The sequence below is a fragment of the Papaver somniferum genome, chromosome 4, assembly GCF_003573695.1.
Source record: "Papaver somniferum cultivar HN1 chromosome 4, ASM357369v1, whole genome shotgun sequence".
In the NCBI taxonomy this organism is placed as follows: domain Eukaryota; kingdom Viridiplantae; phylum Streptophyta; class Magnoliopsida; order Ranunculales; family Papaveraceae; genus Papaver; species Papaver somniferum.
In genome coordinates, this window is record NC_039361.1 from 131046497 (window position 1) to 131067112 (window position 20616).

The 20616-nt window shown below is 35.5% G+C and overlaps 1 protein-coding gene and 1 long non-coding RNA gene across 3 annotated transcripts; one reads left to right on the forward strand and one right to left on the reverse strand.

Annotated features, from left to right (window-relative positions):
• Positions 1-11689: 11689 nt before the first annotated feature.
• On the reverse strand, positions 11690-14059 carry LOC113276575. Of its 2 annotated transcripts, none has more exons than XM_026526195.1 (2): positions 13855-14059; positions 11690-12451 (listed from the first exon to the last, which is right to left on the reverse strand). In XM_026526195.1, exons 1-2 carry the CDS (start codon positions 13878-13880, stop codon positions 12016-12018), a joined length of 462 nt encoding a protein of 153 aa, XP_026381980.1. In that variant the 5' UTR covers positions 13881-14059; the 3' UTR covers positions 11690-12015. The 2 variants fall into 2 exon arrangements, 1 of the variants encoding a protein (XP_026381980.1); XR_003324564.1 differs by lacking the exon at positions 11690-12451 and adding an exon at positions 12642-13569 and having other exon boundaries at positions 13855-14043.
• Positions 14060-18758: 4699 nt separating this feature from the next.
• LOC113274263 lies at positions 18759-19355 on the forward strand. Its single transcript, XR_003322911.1, has 3 exons — positions 18759-18935; positions 19015-19211; positions 19313-19355. It is a non-coding gene; the product is annotated as an uncharacterized LOC113274263 (long non-coding RNA).
• The last annotated feature ends 1261 nt before the right edge of the window (positions 19356-20616 follow it).

Here is a 20616-nt window from a genome sequence, read left to right on the forward strand (position 1 = left end):
CTTGGTCCCAGCTGTACAAAGTTGGTATTGGAGTTTGTATAACGGCTTATTTCTGAGAGTATTCAAACTGGACTACATCCCGGGTTTTTTCTGCATTTGCGGTTTCCTCGTTAACGAAATGTTTGTGTGTCATTTACTTTTTGTTTTTCGCATTATAGTTGTTATGATAATTAAGTAAATTACACACGTACGTTAATCCGAATTACTTGACACTGATCCTAATAGTCAACAGGTTATTATTGTAACTATTGCGAAGTAAATATCTTGTTGTCCTATTGTTTCGACCTCGTCCATAAACAATCACACAAGGTATATGAATTAAGTTTTATTCTCTCGACTCTGTCCATAGAAGATCACTTAAGATACCATACTTATATGTTGATATTTAAAAGATTGTGGTGTATTTGGGTACTCTCGTATTTTCTTAATGGACAATCCTTGTATATTTGTAGACCAATAAAATGATTGTTATCCACCAAAGCTATGACAATTCTTTTATACTTGAGCTGTTGTACACAAACTACATGTTTTGGTGCAAATGTTAGACAACCTCCAGGACTAAAAAGGTGAACTACTCATGATCACGTACTTTCCGATAGATGGTCACACTGCGGCCTTCTCATCCATTTCTCAAATCTAATCGGTGTACATCCCTCCAGTCCTTTAACACTAGCAAGTGAATCCTTGAAAGTCACTTCTTTCTCTTCCATCGAACCTTCTAAAATCATTGAAGTATTAAATTCCGTGTCTTTATCTAGTCGGGTAGAAATATTTTTTCTTATATACTGACACTGGGTGAGATTCTCCGCAACGGCTCCACATAGGTGTCCCAATTATTGTGAAGAAACATAAAACCCATAATTTCCATTCTTTAAGACGTTGTCGGCATCAATAACGAACTTATGAATAATCTGAGGGAGTTGTATGAGATACTCATCCAATCCTGGTTTTATTACCTTCCTTATAATATCTCCTACATTTGGTTGACTCTCAAGCGGAGGAGTAATTTTTGGCTTCACTTTTCGAATCGTTCGTGTAGTTGTCTCATTCTTTGGACGACCTATTTTCCCTTCAACATCTTCTACACTTGCTTGGATCTCAAGCGGAGGAGTACTGTTTGGATTCAAGTTTGAAATCGTTGGTGTAGTTGTCTCCTTCCTTGGGAGACCTCTTTTCCTTTTAGACGGTTCCTCTTTGTATTTCGCCTCAGTATACTCATGTACGGATGGATCTTTATCCGTACTCAACAAGTGATTCAATTATTTCTTTTCTTCTGACATTGACTTTGTGGTAGGTGGTCTGCCCGTTGAATCTTTCTTCATAGGTTCTTCAAGTTCTTTCATAAAAGGGTAAAAAATTTGTGCTTCAAAGTTTGCTTTTCCACCCCATTCATTTTGTGGTACTTGTCGAGGATTATTCTCCCAAGTTCCATGTCGTCAAAGACTTCACCGAGAGCTTCTCTTGGCGTCGGAATGAAAGATAGTTTCTTTCAATTAGGATCAATATCCTTAATCGGAATCGAAGTTCTATACCTACCAAGCATATGACGATAAGGAAGTACGATAACCTTCATTTTCCTATATTATAAGGAGTGCTCGGGTCATCGTACTTTTGATATAACTTGAGATATTTCAATCATAAAATGTATTTCCCAATGCGAGACATTGTAAATTATACCCACAAGCAACCAATCATCATCAGGATAAATCTTCAACTTTCGGTGCCTAGTTTCTTCGAATTGCTTGTTTATCTTATTGAGATCATTATTAGTGTACTCATGGATAACATGTTATACCGCCACAATCCCATTTTGACTTGTGAAATATAGACCTTTTAGTCTCCCATGAGCATGCTCTACCATTCTTGTGGATTCCAGTTTGAAATGTTTATAATCGTAAGTAAAAGCATACACAAGCCTCTCTTTGTTTGGCCTGAATCATTGTCTCTTGCAATATGCCACTACTTTGTGGTAATTAGTGCCCCAACCATCCTCAAACTCCTTAAAGTTTCTCTCATATGTTTCCACGGTCATTGACCAAAACAACTTATCCCATGCTTTCATATATAAACAATCCAAATTTATTCTCACATTCTTTTCATTCTTCATCTTATTTCTTTTTCTCTTCTTATCTCTGTTCTTGAGTTAGTTTGTTAAGTCGTCCATCTTCCTCTTTTGCACATTTACAACCTTTCTTTTCCTTCTTATTTTGGATATGATGCATGTTGTTTTTCCAAAGATTGCATCGTACGTGCCATGTGCAAAGAAAATTTTGTGCCTTGGGAAAAACTATTCTCACGGAGTTTATTAGTGATTGCTCATTGTCGATCACTACAACCCCGGGAGTTCATCTTCGTGGTAGAGAAGCTTCAAGGTTTCCAATGCCCAAATATAAACCCGATCCTTCTCACGATCCATAAAATACAACGCCACCGACAATGGTTGTTTATTCGAGGTTTTTCCAACAATGGTTAACAAAGGCATGTTGTACCTATTCGTATTATAAATACAGTCCATAAAAAAATTTTGGTAGAGGCACCGAGCCGATTCAATCATCTTCCGATGTGCGAGAAAAATACGATCCACCTTCTCATCTAATGCTTTATGGTGTCTCAATGTGTAGTTGTGTTCGTGTGCCAACTATTGTGATTCTTGCATTACATTCCATTCAAACCTTCTAATAGTTGCTTTGGCCGCATAAATTGTAGATAATGAAGAAAGGTTATTCTTTTCATCCGTCTTGAACTTACTTGGTTTAGTTCCCCAACTTGTTTGTACTTGATCGAACTTGTGCTGCTTCAACTTGGCTACGGCGGATATCTAACAAGACTTTGAGGATCTTTATGGTTATGCTAACCAATAGCAACTCTATATATTATCCACATGTTGGTGTATTTGTTCTTCAAGAATATAATCTTGAATGGGGAGACACACTTCTTTGACTTAACCTTGTACACTGTATTCGTCTTCTTAGCATACACATAACCCTTTTTCTTGTGACTTTCCTGCGATCCACTACACTCGCAAACCATTTCAAATCGCCTAGATTTTTGTTGGTTTTTTCACTAGAACGCACATCTTCTCTTTTGCTTTCTCAATAACTCAATGCACTGATTCTTCTTTAGACAATCATTCTAAATCATTAGCGTAATGAACGAAAGTATCAGGCCCCTAACATTGTAAGCTTCACGCTAATCGTTTAACGCCAATACAATCTACAAAAACATCACAAGTTAGATATAACATATGGTAAAAATTCAAAGTTTGCAAGATCGATAAATAAAAACATAGACGACTAGTCGGAAAGGTCAACTTATACATTACTGACGACCAAAAACTAGTCGGCATGGTCGACGTATACATTACTGACGTCCAAAAACTAGTAGGCATGGTCGATATATCCAAACGACCAAATCATATTTCCCAACATAGTTCTTTGTGCTGTGAAACACATTTGGTCGTCAAGGTGTATAATTTCGACAATGACGACTTCAACAATAGTCATAATCGCCGGCACTTTCTGTTATAAAAAACTTGACAACCGAAATATGATTCATGGAAGTCGTCATGTTTGATATAAAACATTGTACCGACTATAGTAGTTTTCAAGGTTGTACTAACCCCGACCATGATGATTCTGGAAAACAAAAAGTAAAAAAACAAAACCCAGTTCTATCATTTGACGATTTAAACATGAAAAAGCACAGTGTCTCCCACGTAAGGCGTGTACCTGTTTATTTTCAGCTCTCAATTCTTCTGCTGGGTCATTTGACTCTTCATTTGGTTCAAAAGGTTCATCATTTACAAATGCATCTTGAGTTTGAGGAAAATAAAAGTGAGGATCATGCATATAATCCATTTCATTATAATTTTATATGTATATTATCGTACAGAGATTCATCCGTAGGAGTTGTTGAAGATTTTCCCACTTCAAAACTAGGATTAGGATCACTCATCTCACCAAATACTCAAAACCCTAATCCCACCAAAAAAACAAAAAAAACTTCTTTTACTACACTATATTTCTCTCTGTCATCTATTTCTAAAATCAAATTAACTATCTTATGGAACTAATTTAACTAATCTAATCATATAGATTTAATTAGTACTAATCGGTAAGGGTAATTTAGAGAATTTTGAAAATATATGACTAAGGGACTTTAGGTTTTACTTCCTAATGATCCTATTTTGTTTTATTAGGTACACCAATTAATCTAGCTACACCCCATCTCACCAGTATAACAAATTGCATGAAATTAAGACACATCAAACAGTAGATTTTGTATAAATGTTTTCTTTAAATAACAAATTCTGAAAAAAGAGACCAATGTCAATAGACAAAGTAATTACTGAAGTTAAGTTTTTGATATACACTTGGGATAATCAACATTGGTTTAAGGGGTTTTTGAGTATTCCCCCATAAAACAGTAATGTAGCATCTCCCTAAATTGTTAATAATGGTACCTTATACCCAAAATTATACCCCTAAATTGTGACGAAAACATTCTTGGAGCATGTGTGCGATGAACTCGTGAGTATATTTCATTTCGAAGTGCCAAATTAACCCTCACATACAACAATGTTCTATCACGTGTGTCATCATCTGGTCCTTAATTAAAATCGATCAGATACATATCATGGATGGCTGAATTTGTCCAGAAAAAAATGGTCGAACGGTTAGGATTTTAGTAATCGTACACGATCTATGAGAGAACTACCATTAACACATCTTTACATGCTTCAAAAACAAAAATTAACACATCTTTACCCCTCCTAGTGACACATCTATGAAACCAGTGTCGGTGATAAATCTATGACTTACCACCACTGTGAATAGTCATTTAATTAATTTAAGTTTTGGTTGAATTTTTTTTTTTCTTTTTTTGATAGAAAGGAATTTTTTCATTAATGGTCGGAGGTTACAACGAGTTTAAGTCGCAAATAAGAGAATACAAAGTAACAAGAACATATCGTAGAAGTATAATACCGAGAAATCCGATAAGAAAAAGAGAATGATTACCGGAGTAAGACAAATACAAGTATGAATAAGATCTGATTAAATCGGAGAAAGAATGGTTTTTCTCGGAAGTAAATTCCAACATTTAGTTTGTTTTTCTTCTTTAGAAAGATATACTCCAAAAATAGGAGTGATTTGTTCAAATCTCTTGTAACTAGTGATGAAGCTTCAGTCGTTGTTAGAAGTGTGTGGGCTTCCAACTCAAAACCAGTTGGCAATGAGTAGAGTGGCTCCATACTTTATATATTAAGATCTAGGCTAAGAATATATTAAGATCTAGGCTAAGGAGTTAGCCATGTGGGACTATTTTATAGTTTCTCCAACATGCTCCCCCTCCACGTGTAAGGCGGAGATTAAGCCACTACAACGTGGACCTCTGTACGGGTGGATGGGCAGTCCTTTGGGTCTACTTCTCATTCCACTATCATGCGGGCCTAGCTCTGATACCATGTTAGAAGTGTGTGTACTTTCAACTCATAGATCTATTAGATTTGATCTTTGTGAGTGAAAAAAAATCAATTTCTACCCATTAAATAAAAAAAATCAGCAACATTTAAAGTTTTCAAAATCTAGATCTTGAAAGGAAAAAACCCAATTTCTTCAATCAATCTTCAACCAAATCAATGGCAAGTAGTAGTAACTCAAGTTTATACCTTCAATACCACTTTTTCATGGAGAAAATTATGATTTTTGGGCCATCAAAATGAAGACCTTGTTTATGTCTCAAGATGTGTGGGAGATTGTTCAAGATGGGTATGATGAAATTGAAGATACATCAACTCTAGAGCAACCAAAAAAGGATTTACTTAAGGAGAATAGGAAGAAGAATGCAAAAGCATCCATGTACATTCAACAAGGAGTTGGAGACACTATCCTACCAAGAGTAATCCATTTTCCTATTGCTAAGGAAGCTTGGGATATCCTTCAACAAGAGTATGGAGGTAATAAAAAGGTAAGAGAATTAAAATTACATTCATATAGAAGATATTTTGAGAATCTAAAAATGAATGAGAATGAATGTTTGAATGAGTTTTCTTCAAGAGTTGTCGAAGTTGTTAATAATATGTTGATGTGTGGTGAGAAGATGGAAGAAAGAAGAATTTGTGAGAAGATATTGGTTTGTTTGCCGGAAAAATTTGAACCCATTGTGGAGGTTTTAGAAGAGACTAAAGATTTCTCTACATTAAAGTCATAAGAATTATAGGATTCTTTGAAGGTGTATGAACAAAGGGTGTCGAGGCACTCGGAAAAATCAATTGAAAGTGCACTTCAATCAAAATTGAACTTGAACTCGAAAAATTCAGCAATGAAGAAAAATTAGTACAAGGGTGATGCTTCATCTAGATTCAAAGGAAAGAGAAAATGGAATAAAGGAGGAGCAAACTCCAACAACTACACAAAGAGTGATTCTTCACAATCACCAAGATGCAATTTTTGCAACAAGAATGGTCATTTGGAGAAGAATTGTTGGAACAAAAGAAAACCCCAAAGTCATCATTGCAATAAGTATGGACATTTGGAAAAGGATTGTAGGTACAAAGGTGAAGAACAAGCCGGTAGAGCCGAAGAGAAAGAAGAAAAAAAATTGTTTTATGCTTGTCAAAGTGCTAAGGAGACTTCTAAGAGTGAGGTGTGGTTTGTAGATAGTGGTTGTACAACTCATATGTCCGATGTGAAGAGCTTGTTTGTTGACATGGATACATCCATAAACTCTATAGTGAAGATGGGGATGGAAACATGGTTCTAGCTAATGGAAGAGGTACAATTTACGTGCAAACTATCAATGGAGCAAAATACATTCGAGATGTGTTATATGTTCCGGATTTGGCACAAAATTTGCTTAGTGTTGGGAAACTTGTGGAGCTTGGTTATGCGGTCCATTTTGAAGATGGATATTGCACCATTTATGACAAGAAGCACAACAACAAGAAACAAGTCATGAAGAGTATCAAGATGGAGAAAAATAGAAGCTTTCCAATTATCTTTGAAAAGGAGAAGAATGTTGCATTGAGGGTGGAAACCATTGATGAAACATGGTTATGGCATAAAACACTTGGGCATTTGAATTTCAATAGTATCAAGGTACTTTCCAACAAGAACATGGTGCAAGGACTTCCACAACATATCAACCACAAGGATGGAGTATGCGAAGGTTGTGCACTTGGGAAAGATCATCGCCAACCATTCCCAAAAGGTATAGCATGGAGAGAAAAAGAAATTCTTGGTTTGGTACTTACCGATGTGTGTGGACCAATGAAGACACCAACTCATGGAGGTAATAGATACTTTATCTTATTCATTTATGATTTTAGTCGTATGACTTGGGTTTACTTCATGAGACAAAAATCCGAAGTTTTTAGCATCTTCAAGAAGTTCAAGAGACTTGTTGAAAAGCAAAGTGGTCAATACATCAAACTTTTGAGAAGTGATAGAGGCAAAGAGTACAACAACAAAGAGTTTGATAAATTTTGTGAAGATAAAGGCTTGGAAAGGCAACTAACCGTGGGTTATACTCCTCAACAAAATGGTGTTTCCGAGAGAAAGAATCAAACCGTTATGAATATAGCGAAGTCCATGCTTCATGAGAAGGGTATTCCTAAAGTTTTTTGGGCCGAAGCCGTCAACACCTCCGTCTATTTGATGAATAGGTGTCCAACAAAATCCGTATGGGATAAAACTCCAATTGAAGCATGGGGTGGAAGAAAACCATCGGTAAGGCATCTTAAAGTTTTTGGTAGTGTTTTTTATTCTCAGATTCCTAAAGTGAAGAGAACAAAGCTTGATGAATCAAGTGAGAAATGTGTATTTCTCGGCTATAGCCTCCAATCAAAAGGTTATAGGTTGTTTATCTTGAAGAACAACACAATGATTACAAGTCGTGATGTCATGTTTGATGAAGGAACTTCATGGAATTGGGAAGAAGGTAAAATTAATAAGAGAAACATTATTCTTGATGAAGAGCAAGAAAATTTAGCAACAAATGAAGTTGAAGAAGGTGAAGAAAATGAGGAAGAACTACCTCAAACACCTCCAAATACAAGACAAGGAGCATCTCCAAGTATGTATCAAAGTACTAGTGCATCAACATCACCACCATCGGCACCAAAGAAGATGCATAGGTTGAGTGAAGTGTATGAAAGATGTAACTATTGTATGGTTGAACCGGAAAATTTTGAAGAAGCATCAAAACAACCGGTTTGGATAAAGGCTATGGAAGAAGAAGTTATTGTCATAAATGATAACGATACATGGGAGAAAGTAGCAAGGCCAAGTGACAAAGAAGTTATTGGTGTGAAGTGGATCTACAAGGTGAAGTACAATGCGGATGGATCGGTTCAAAGGCACAACGCAAGGTTGGTGGCAAAGGGATATTCACAACAACCCGGCATCGACTACAATGAGACTTTTGCACCGGTTGCTCGTCTTGACACCGTTAGAGACGTGATTGCTATGGCTTCCCAAAGAGGATGGTTACTTTAAAAAATTGATGTCAAATCGGCATTTTTGAATGGGGAACTCCATGAAGAGGTCTATGTAGAACAACCACAAGGTTTTGTGGTGGGGGGAGAAGAGGACAAAGTATACAAGTTGAAGAAAGCTTTGTATGGCCTCAAGCAAGCACCAAGAGCTTGGTATAGTGAGATATATGGATACTTCAAAAGTCAAAACTTCAACAAAAGCAAGAGTGAGCCTACACTATATGTGAAAACAAAAGGTATGTCTATTCTCATCGTTTCCTTGTATGTTGATGATCTTATCTTTACGGGTAACGATGCTCATATGATTGAGAAATTCAAGAGAGAAATGATGATGAAATATGATATGAGTGACATGGGTTTGCTCAAGTACTTCCTTGGTATTGAAGTTCACCAAAGTGAATATGGAGTGTTCATTTCTCAAAGCAAGTATGCCGAAAAGGTGTTGAAGAAATTTGGTATGCTTGGTTGTAACCCCACATCAACACCACTTGTAGTGAATGAGAAACTCAAGAAAGATGATGGAGGAAGAAAGGTTGATGAGACTTACTATAGAGGCCTTATTGGAAACTTGTTATATCTTACACATGCAAGACCCGACATCATGTTTGCTTCAAGTATGCTTTCTAGGTTCATGAGTTCACCTAGTCATCTACATCTTGGCGCAACAAAGAGGTTGTTGAGGTACATACAAGGAACAATGAATTTTGGAATCATGTATTCTAGAAATTTGGATGTCAAATTAGTTGGCTATTGTGATAGCGACTTGGGAGGATGTATTGATGACATGAAGAGTACATTGGGATATGCTTTTCTCTTGGTTCGGGTATATTTACATGGGCATCAAAGAAGCAAGAAACCGTAGATCAATCCACGGCGGAAACAGAGTACATTTCGGCATCAATAGCTACATCTCATGTTGTATGGATAAGAAGAATCATGGAAGACATTCAAGAGAAGCAAGAAGAAAGCACCGTAATATTTTGTGAGAACAAATCCGCAATTGCCATGTCCAAAAATTCGGTTGAGCATTGTAGAGCAAGGCACATCAAACTCAAGTACCATTTCATTCGAGAAGCGGTTGAAGATGGTGAGATAGAACTCAAGTATTGCAAAACGGAAGACCAATTGGCAGACGTATTCACCAAGGCACTTGCCAAAGGAAAATTTCAACATTTCCGTGAACTACTAGGAGTAGAAGAACATCACATTAAGGAGGAGATTGTTGAGTAATGTAATGCTAGTGAACTAGTGTAATAGGAGTGTTAACTTTACATTTAGTTGTGTGTTATTCAAATGAGTGGATATTAAACATCCACACATTTTCCTTGTAAGGTCTTTTATAGACCAAGTATAAGAGAGAGTGTATAATCTCTTCAACTTAAATGAAATTAGAGAGAGTGAGAAGAACCAAATAGGTTCCCAGTTCTCCATTAACAAAATCATCCACAAACATCTCTTTTTAATCACCTAAACAACCAACATTTGTCAAAGAATCACCGATGAAGATGAAGATTTCGTTGTTGGAGAGCATCACTATCGATCTTGGAACCCAACCCAATAACCAAGAACCGCCATTAAAACGAAGATAAACCTCAAAAGAGTAGATAAAACCATCATAATGGTGTAGCTATGTAGAAAACATAATAAAAATTAAGCTAAAACTACTAACTAACCTAGAAAACAAGAAATAACGAAGTAATCTGCTCAGATCCGATCTAAAATGAACCAGATCCGAGCAGAAAAAGATTGTTATTGATGGTTTTGTTGAAGAAGAAGGAATGAGAGAAAGAAGAGAGGTTTTAATTCCAATTGATCTGTTAGTTACACACTCCATACCATGGTTTGGTTGAAATTAGAATTTAGGTTTAAATTTTAAAGAATTTCTTAAAATTGAATTTATTCCTCTGATGGGTTTCCGTCGGAATATAGAAGTTGGGTATTTAATGTACCGGGTTTGCATGAATCCGTCTATGTATACCCGCGTTTAACCGGGGTGCACATTCCTCCCCTCCTAATTAGCTAAAATTTTCTCTCACGTTATGTATTATTTTCTTTTATTAATTTTATTTTCTTTAACAAATAAGAAAACATGTATCGGGAATTAATCCAATAACTGCCCATATCTCTCCAAAAGGCAGCTCCATTAATTGTGATTTTTATTGTTCTTTTTCTCTTACGAGCAATGAAGAAGATGGTAGGTCATGGTTCCTGATATAGAGTTAGGCCCCGAAGACAACAAATCAAAACATTGAGCCCTTATTTAACTGGAACATCTGCTTTAGGTATTAAGTAAAGAGATTGAGTACTCATGGCTGCTGGATATGGGAGGTTCCTTTGGTTCATCTTTGCTGTACAAGAATGTGGAAGGAGTTAAACCAATTGGAAAACATATATACTCTTGTTGGTGCTAGTGGAGAAATAGGTGATTTCCATGAGATCATGCGTTATCTTGATGAACTTATCTTGTACGACATCATGTGGGACGATGACAACTCTTTGAGCCCAAAGAAAAATCACAACTATATAACTAGGGTGATGTATAATACATAGGCATAAAAAGTTTGATCCAATTTGGAATTCACTTGTCATTGGCGGAGTAAAAAATGGGACGAGTGTCTTGGCACGCTCAGTATGTTGAAGACGATCACATAGCAACCAGCTTTGGAAATCATCTAGCTCGGCCAATCCTCCGTACTGTTCATCTATTTTGCCAGTGGACAAGTAGGTGCTATGCTCATTAGCCATGGGCTGATCAGAATCAACTTCATTTTTGCAATTAAACGCCATACCTGAGTTGCTTCCATCACTAGAGACTAAACTCCCTTCTTCTTTTTTTCCATCACTAGAGACTAAACTCTCTTTGTCACTGCCAGAAATGTTAGTGCTCCGGCTTTCAACCATTTGTTTCTGAGCAGGTCTCACATTAAAAGCTGTTTTTTCAGGCGCTATCTTAGCCGTATGCATTGTGGACTGGCGGTACCATGTGATAAACCTGAACTGTTAGTGTAAGTTGATAATTACTGGATCACTGCACAGTCTTTACAAATTACGAATTGATAAAAAAAACATTTGGACATTATCACTTCCATATTGTTTACTAGTTCTGGCGATGCAAGTATGTATAACGAAAAAATGAGAAAGGTAAAGCCAGAATGCCAAACTGAAACAATTATAGGTGCAAATGAAGAGTTTGAATTACAAAAAAAAAAACTTTGCTAAGAAAAACACAAGTTGGAACAGAGATATTCTTACAACTTTTGAGCCAACTACAAAAGCCAGATGAAACCAAATTAAGGTAGCAAATAAGTCGACAGCAGAAAAAGGAAGAAACACGACTCTATCAGCAGAATTAAGTTTATATTCGAGCAACGCTTCACATCCAAATCTCCTTTCAGCTCTTTTCTTCACAGACGTCCTAACTTTTCTATACCAACCTTGGAATGTACAAACTAGTTGCTGTCGATGAATTTTACTAGGATCATACCTGTTCTAATTTGTTCTTTGAATCCGTACACTAAAACCTATATTTCTTGCACGGCTATTATAAAATCATAAGATTTTTGTGTTGTTTTAAATATCATTCCAACCTTTGGTTCTCCTTCATTCCCAAATTCAGTTATCTTACAAAAAAATCTTTCTTCTGACTCGGTATTTTCTTCTTCCTTATCACAACATTGATCATCCATCTCACGATTTTCTTCATCACTTGCATAACCCAAACTATGAGTTCCATAATCTTTATAACAATAATCTTCAATGGCATCTTCGTGTTCAATTATCTCATTGTTGCAAGGCTCATGTTCCTCCATAGTTGTATCTTCACAAGCTTGAAGAAGAAGACCTTCCATCTTCTTTGTTGCTCGTAAGAGAGAAGAAAAAGAAAACTCACAATTAATGGAAGGAGTTTCCTTTGGAGAGATATGCGCAGTTATGGGATTATTTCCCGGTACATGTTTCCTTATTTGTTAAAGAAAATAAAATTAATAAAAAAGAATAATAGATAACGTGAGATAAAATTTTAGCTAATTAGGAGGGGAGGAATGTGCACCCCGGTTAAACGCGGGTGCACATAGATGGACTCGGTTTGCATTCACATGTAAGCTTTGATTTGAAAAAAAAGAAAACAAACTTAGTTCACGCCGTTTAATGGAGAAGAATATCAAGAACGTGTCGGGTTTTGTTTTATGTTAGGGTGTTTTACAGAATAGTCACACTTTCTTAATTTGTTTTACAAAATCATACTTTAAATTAGTGATTACAGAAAGATCTTTCTCCATCCGACTTGACTGTTTTTGGAAAAACGGTATGAGTTTTGTCCCAAATACCCCTCTTCAGTTGTTGAGGTGATGCTAATGAAGTGGTGATAGCGATGGTGGTGGTGGTGGTGTTGGCGGTCGCTATACCCCAAGAGAAGAAGTGGTGAACCCTTGATTGAATATGGTGCCACGATCCTGAACTGGGCTGAATTTTCGGCGCCATCTTCTCCATTACTTCAGTCATCTGTTACACAAAGCCTCAACCCAAGCCATTCAAACATCTGCATCTGCAACCACAGTTCAACACCAAGCTCTACAACTCATACCCTGTTCTACACATTCAGCTACAACTAACAGCAGCAACCAAAACCTCCATTTCTTCATCTGATTCTCAATTTCACCAGCAACAGCTTCATCATTTCAAATTAATCACCATTGCAATCAACAATTATCATCACCAGTTCCATTCTCTCAGCAAACCATTGCAATCTCATACAACACCAATAGTTCTACCAATAGCATTACCAGTCTGAGACCTGCAATTTTTGTAGCAAAAGCATCATCATCAGCACCAGTGCTTCAACCAACTACAGTACCACCAGTTCAAGATGCAACAACAGCTCCTTCCATCCCACATAATTACTACCATCTTCATTAAATCAGCCATCTGTTACTCTAAATACCCATCCTCACCACCAACAAGCAGCACCACCACCACCAACAGCAAAGCAGCACCGCCTAATCATTCTTAACCACAACAACAACTCCATCAAAGCTATTCTTAACCACAAAATCCATTCATAATCCTATTCTTCTTCACTGATAAATCAAATTACAGAATCAAATTAAATTAGGGTCTAACTCATGCAATACCGTTTAATTATAGATTCAAAATCACTGAACTTGAAAAACAATTTTCAAAATAGGGTTTCAGAAACCAATTGGTCGAATTCAGAATCAAGTTAGCATCAAATTGAATGGAAACTGAACAAACTAAATGAAGGAATACCCAATTTCGATAAATTTAGGGTTTATTTAGAAAAATCCAAATCTAAAAACTAGGGATTCTGAAACCAAAAATGGAAAAATCACAAATATTGTTACCTCTTAATGTTTATAGCCGTCTTCATGGTGAGTAACTTCAATAACTCGTCGTGATAAAAGAAGAATCAAAAGAATTATCATGGAAACCCACTCTTTTTCTAGTTGCAGAGAGGAAGAACTGGTCGAGAAACAGAGGAGAAGAAGAACAAATACGAATGAGATCTAGTTTTTGATTTTACAAGGTGTTTTTCTTAGGGAAAATTAAGTAATTCAACCATCCGACATAACTCTGACGCGTGACATAACGTCGCGGTTAGTTGTCCAGTGACTGTTTTGCAAATACTTTATAACAGTAGGACAATTTTGTAAACCGGTAAAAGGATCTTTGACTGTTTTTGTAAATACCGTTTATGTTATCAAGTGAGGGGATGCGAAGCAGGTGAGGGGATGCGAAGCAGGTGATGGTTAAAAAAGATACTTCAGAGAGGGGATGCCACACACGTGATGGTTAAAAAAGATACTTCAGATACAACACGAATGAGTCGCACATGCGCTTTAAGGATACTTTCGGTAGAATTATAGTTTAGGGGTAAATTACCAATATTAACAATTTAGGGGGGATTACATTGGGAAAACTAAAAAACCTATTGGTTTAAATTTTACTCTTTTAGAGATCTAGTGACACATTTGAGCATTGTCATTGATTGGATGTAACATGTCAAATTAACTACAAAATGAGTGCATTTTACCTTGTTACGTTTTTCTTTAATACAATCAAGCTTTCTCCTCAAACAAACAAAAAAGAAAAACGAATTTGGAACTCCTTTAACTATTTATCAAACTAGTACTAGTATATGACAAGGTTTAATACACAAACAAAGTAATAAATAAAAGTCATTCTAAAGATAGTGTATGTTTATTACCATTTTATTTTATTTTCTAAAGATATTGTTTATTATTTCAGTTATTAGGTAAGTTAGCTGATAAGTCTATATTAAGACCACATCAACAAGAAAAATTAGTGGGTTTATGTCTATCTTCTAACTAACTAAGTAAACTTTTTATTGTCAACTATGTTAGACCTAGTCTACCGATCCAACAAACGTTCTTTCAAAGAGGAATATTATTATATGTTATTAATCTCTTCTCCCATTTAATTCAACAAAACAAAAACAAGTCTAAATTAGGTCTCACCTCTGCCTCTTTCCCGCCCACACTTTACCTATTTGTGACGGTCCTTAAAAATGTTAAAAGTAATTTCATTTTTTAATTTTATTTTTTTTCTATTTACCACATGCGAAAGCATTTTTCTTTCTTCTCTATTGGTCTCCATTTTCAGCACACAACCATGAAAAATTACTAACCCTAGGTTAAAGTTTCGTTTAATTATGATAAACAAAAAAAGAAAAAAACATAGTTGTCGTCGTCATAAGACTGTTCTAAACAGTCGTAAATCCAGAAATTCAGAGTCTAGTAAGAGTCGTAGTCGTCCAGAAAACAACTACTAAGAACAGTTGTAGTCGTCCAGAAATTGACGTATTATGATCGTCTGTATTTGACGACTAAGAATTGTCGCAATCGTCCAGAATCGTACATGTTGGCTATGAATTGTGAACTATCTTTCTCTTCAATTTTTTGTATATCAAACAAGAAAAAGTGGATAAAAGTTGCGTTCGGTTGGTGGGGACTGAGAAAAGAAATAATTTATAATTTAGGGTTTGTTTCCTCTTTTTTTTTTTTTTTGGCTATTGGGATGGTTTTATTGTTAGATGTGAAAAAATAGTCTAGAGGTAGTAATTACGATATTTTAAAATTTACATGAGTGGTAAAAAGGATAAATATAGGCGGCAATTTACATGGGTGATAAATAGGATAAGTAGAGTGGCGATTTACATGGGTGATCTTTTTTTGTTATATCCATTTATTTCCTATTTATTACTTAGCAAACAATAAGCCAATATTTATATTGTATTGTTTCTACCGGATCAAGATTAGGGATGCAATGTGGCAGATATGGGGTGGGGACCTTGAATTCTATCTCCTCCCCATTCATAAAAATAAACATATAATACTCGTCTCGTTAAGAATTGCGGCAGGGATGAGTATGGGAAATACTCGTAGGGAACGAGTTTCCCACAAATTACCGTAACATTAAAATAAATATTTAAAACTTTGTAAATAATATCAATTTAAATATAAATATATGGTTCAAACAATAATAATAATTTGAACAATGCATTTTAAAATTTCAAGTTTATAAAATCCAACATAAACTGAAAATTAAAGGAATAATTGATCCACGAATAAATAGTATGAATGTATGATCGTTTATACTTCTTAACTCCTCATTATTAACCATCTTCTTCATTATTAATTATTAACAATCACCTTATAATGATCTTATTCACTATCTTCCCCACGAATTTCTTATTCAGATTTTAATCCACCTATTGAAAAATAAAAAAAATGTTTCATATCTATGCTTACACAATAGTAGTGTTTGTTGTGCCATCCAATTGCCAGAATACATCCGTCGAAATCAACTAGCGGCTGTGAACTCACCCTCCCCTCCCAGTTCAATCTAGATTGGTTTGATCCGGTGGCTTGCGCTGATGGTTGTCAGTAGTAAATGTAGGAATCCATTATTATTGTTGGCCACAAACCTTAGGAATGATTAAAAAACCTCCATTCGCTCTCTTTGATAACGCCCGAATAAAACCCCTATTTACTACTCCCTCCGTACCTATTATATAGGCGGAGAAGTAGTATTCTCTTAAAATAAGAAAATGTTTAGTTTTTATAAATTTCCTTCTACTTTCCAAATTCATCCTTACCTTGTTCCAATACAAATATTATTTTATATATCTCTATCTCACATGTAAAACTAGATTGTATTATACCCATGCATCATTAATAGGGGTGTATGTGGAGAAAACAATTTTGGAAGTGGAGTTCCGCCTATCTAATGGTACTACAAAAATATTAAACTCCGCCTATATAATAGGTACGGAGGGAGTATATCAAATTGTAGGAATTACCAATAGGTACCATTATAGTGTTCTTAGTTAGTGGCAGGTCCACCCATTAAAGCCCACTAATCAGAAGTCCATAATTAAGAGAAAACATGAAAATGGACCAAATTTTTTAAGCCCAGGTCCTGTACACGTGCGGGACAAATTGTACGAAATTTCTAAATACCTAAACTACCCTTCCAATCCTACATATATTAAAGCAGTCTATTTCAAAGTTTCTAAAAAAAAATTCAGCCGATTATTCTTGGGAAAATTCTGCTCTCTTTCTTCTTCTGGATTTGGGACTAGGGTTTCTAAAGATTTCTTCTGCGATTTTTAACAGGTATGTTGCTTAATCTTTTCGTTTTCTTCTTTCTGCTACAGTTTAATGGAGATAGGTTGTGTTCTGTTTTTTTTTTATGATTCTTGTTCGTTTTTATTCAGTTATTTGGTTAGATTGTTAAGTTTTTAGTTTATTTTAGCTTTCGATTTGATTATCTTTCTGTTTTCTTTTCAAAATCAGTTTTGTTTTCACTTTCAGATCGTATTATCCAGCAGTACATATATGACATACTCATTATTTCTGCTACAGTTTTTGAATTATTATAAGATTTGAATTTTGGATCATGGAGATGGTTGTGTTCTGTTTGTTTTTTATGAATCTTGTTCGTATTTATTCAGTTATTTGGTTAGATTGTTAATTTTTTAGCTTATTTTAGTTCGATTTGTTATATTTCTGTTTTCTTTTCAAAATCAGGTTTGTTTTCACTTTCAGATCGTATTATCCAGCAGTACATATATGACATACTCATTGTTTATGCTCTTGGATTCTGTTTCTTGCATAGATCTTTCACTTTTTTTAGTTTGACCCATCAGTACGTATGTGAAATACCGTATTACGTGCTTCGATTCTTCTGTTTCTCCTAGATTCTTAATTATTCTTTGTCATGCAGTTGATTTTGTAGTTCATGAATCTGCAGTACATATATGGCATACTCATAGAAACTGCTCTTAGAATCTGTTTCTTGCATAGATCATGGAGATCGGTTGTGTTCTGTTTGTTTTTTATGAATCTTATTCGTATTTATTCATTTATTTGGTTAGATTGTTAAGTTTTTAGCTTATTTTAGTTCGATTTGATTATATTTCTGTTTTCTTTTCAAAATCAGGTTTGTTTTCACTTTCAGATCGTATTATCCAGCAGTACATATATGACATACTCATTGTTTATGCTCTTGGATTCTGTTTCTTGCATAGATCTTTCACTTTTTTTAGTTTGACCCATCAGTGCGTATGTGAAATACCGTATTACGTGCTTCGATTCTGTTGTTTCTCCTAGATTCTTAATTATTCTTTGTCATGCAGTTGATTTTGTAGTTCATGAATCTGCAGTACATATATGGCATACTCATAGAAACTGCTCTTAAAATCTGTTTCTTGCATAGATCTCTCACTTTTTTTAGTTTGACCCATCAGTACGTATGTGAAATACTGTATTTTAATACTGTTACATCTTTGTGAAATTTGCAGGTTCAAAACATGTCTGATGCAGAGTGTTCCAATCCAAATACCTACTGCTATGCATACATTTATTATAATCATCATCATTTTGCTGTCAAAGTGCCTGTGATTGCTGACTTTGCTGTGTTTTTGCTCCTTTTTTAGTCTTACCCTTCAGTACTTATGTGAAATACTGTAATATGTCTTTCGATTCTCTTATTTTTCATAGATCTGTCACCTGTTGTTGTCATACTGTTGATTTGTAGTTCATGAATCTTCAGTACATATATCGCATACTGATAGGAAGTGCTCCTTGTTATGTTTAAGGAGAAGTGAAGTAGATGCAGGCATACAGTGGAGCTGCAATAATGGGTGCTGCTGTACAACAACCCAATCTTTTTACTAAAGGTTCTTCAACTTTTTTTCCCAAGTTGGGTACTACTATTGCGGATAGATTACCTTCTCAAGTTAGGCAGACCCTGAAGTACGTTCAATAATTGATAGTGAGAAGAATCGTCAGTTTAACAGCTTGGAGCTCATTGCTTCAGAGAATTTTACATCTCGCGCAGTGATGGAAGCTGTGGGTTCTTGTCTCACAAACAAATATTCAGAAGGGCTTTCTGGTAAAAGGTAAAGATGGTGCTTAATGTTGTATTTTTTCCCTGTATTTGTATTGAAATGCATTTGATCATTTCATTCTGCAATGTAGGTATTATGGTGGCAATGAGTACATTGATGAGCTAGAGACACTTTGTCAACAAAGGGCTTTTTTCATGTAACTGGCACAAGGTCTGGATCTTCCTCATGGAGGTCACTTGTCACATGGATTTATGACTCCTAAAAGACGGGTATCTGGGACTTCGATTTATTTTGAATCGATGCCCTACCGTCTTGATGAATCAACAGGTGCTGCTCTGCATTCTTATATTGTGTAATGACTATGTGGTATATTGTTGTTCATTTATAATTCGTTGATAATTTGCATTCATTACCAAATTCACTTGCAGGCCTTATTGATTATGATATGCTTGAGAAAACTGCCACCCTCTTTCGACCAAAACTCATCATTGTTGGTGCTAGTGCTTATCCTCTTGATTTCGATTATCCTCGAATGGGAAAGGTATACACATATATTTTGATTGTCAAAAGTTGTTATTCTTAGTGATCAGAGAATCAGACTAGTTAACCAATTACGCACACCTAATTCCCTTTCCTGCTATGTTTCTTGAATATTGCAGATTCTGTTGGGGCTTTTCTCATGATGGATATGGCTCACATAAGTGGTCTCGTTACTGCATCTGTACTTGCCGACCTATTTGAATACTGTGATGTTGTAACAACCACCACTCACAAGGTACGCCTAGTCACATTCATGAAGTCTCCAAGACTGCAACTACTGACACCAACACAAGCAGCATTTGTTTTTATTGGTTTAGGTTCAAGGGTCATGTTGTTTACTATGTCTTCTGTTTCAATTTGCAGTCATTACGAGGTCCCAGAGGTGGCATGATTTTCTTCAAGAAAGATCATGTTCTTTGGGTTGATATGGAATCTGCGATTAACAATGCTGTTTTCCCAGGGTTACAGGTAATTAAAACTGTAGCGGTTATTTGTGATTTATCATTGGTTCAACATTATAACATTTTTTAGGTTTGTTACAGTTGTTTTTCGTGTATGAATTGACAGTACATATATGGCGTACTGATACAAAACTCTTCTAATTTTGTTTTATTTGAAGTTTTTCCAATTTTTTTGGTTCGATCCATGAGTATGTATGTATAATACTGATAGGAAGTGCTATTTGCTGTGTTTTTGCTCCTTTTTTAGTCTTACCCTTCAGTACTTATGTGAAATACTGTAATATGTCTTTTGATTCTCTTATTTTTCATAGATCTGTTACCTGTTGTTGTCATACTGTTGATTTGTAGTTCATGAATCTTCAGTACATATATCGCATACTGATAGGAAGTGCTCCTTGTTATGTTTGATTCAGTACGTATATGAAATACTGAATTAGATGCTCTTTGTTACGTTTGATTCAGTACTGGAATTGGATATGGAGATGATTTGGAGCTGCAATTCAGAACTTATTGCAAGAAATGACAGATTTTGAATGATAGGAACAGGAGTTGTTGTTGGTTCAGATTTGCAAGCTTGTGAAATTGGTGGTGGTCTTGATGAAGTTACAAATTGGTTGTGACGTGTGTTTGAAAGAAGTTGTGCTGCAAATGGATTTGGAGGAACATAGAAGGTTGGGTTGCTATATTGTATGATCCTGCAATGTATGTGATGTAATACGTTTTCTAATTTA

Excerpts from the sequence above, each read along its gene's own strand:
- LOC113276575 (XM_026526195.1), bottom strand. The coding sequence starts at position 13,880 with ATGAAGACGGCTATAAACATTAAGAG. Across the intron at positions 12,452-13,854 it reads ACGGCTATAAACATTAAGAG|GAAACATGTACCGGGAAATA; the intron begins GTAACAATATTT and ends TTAACAAATAAG.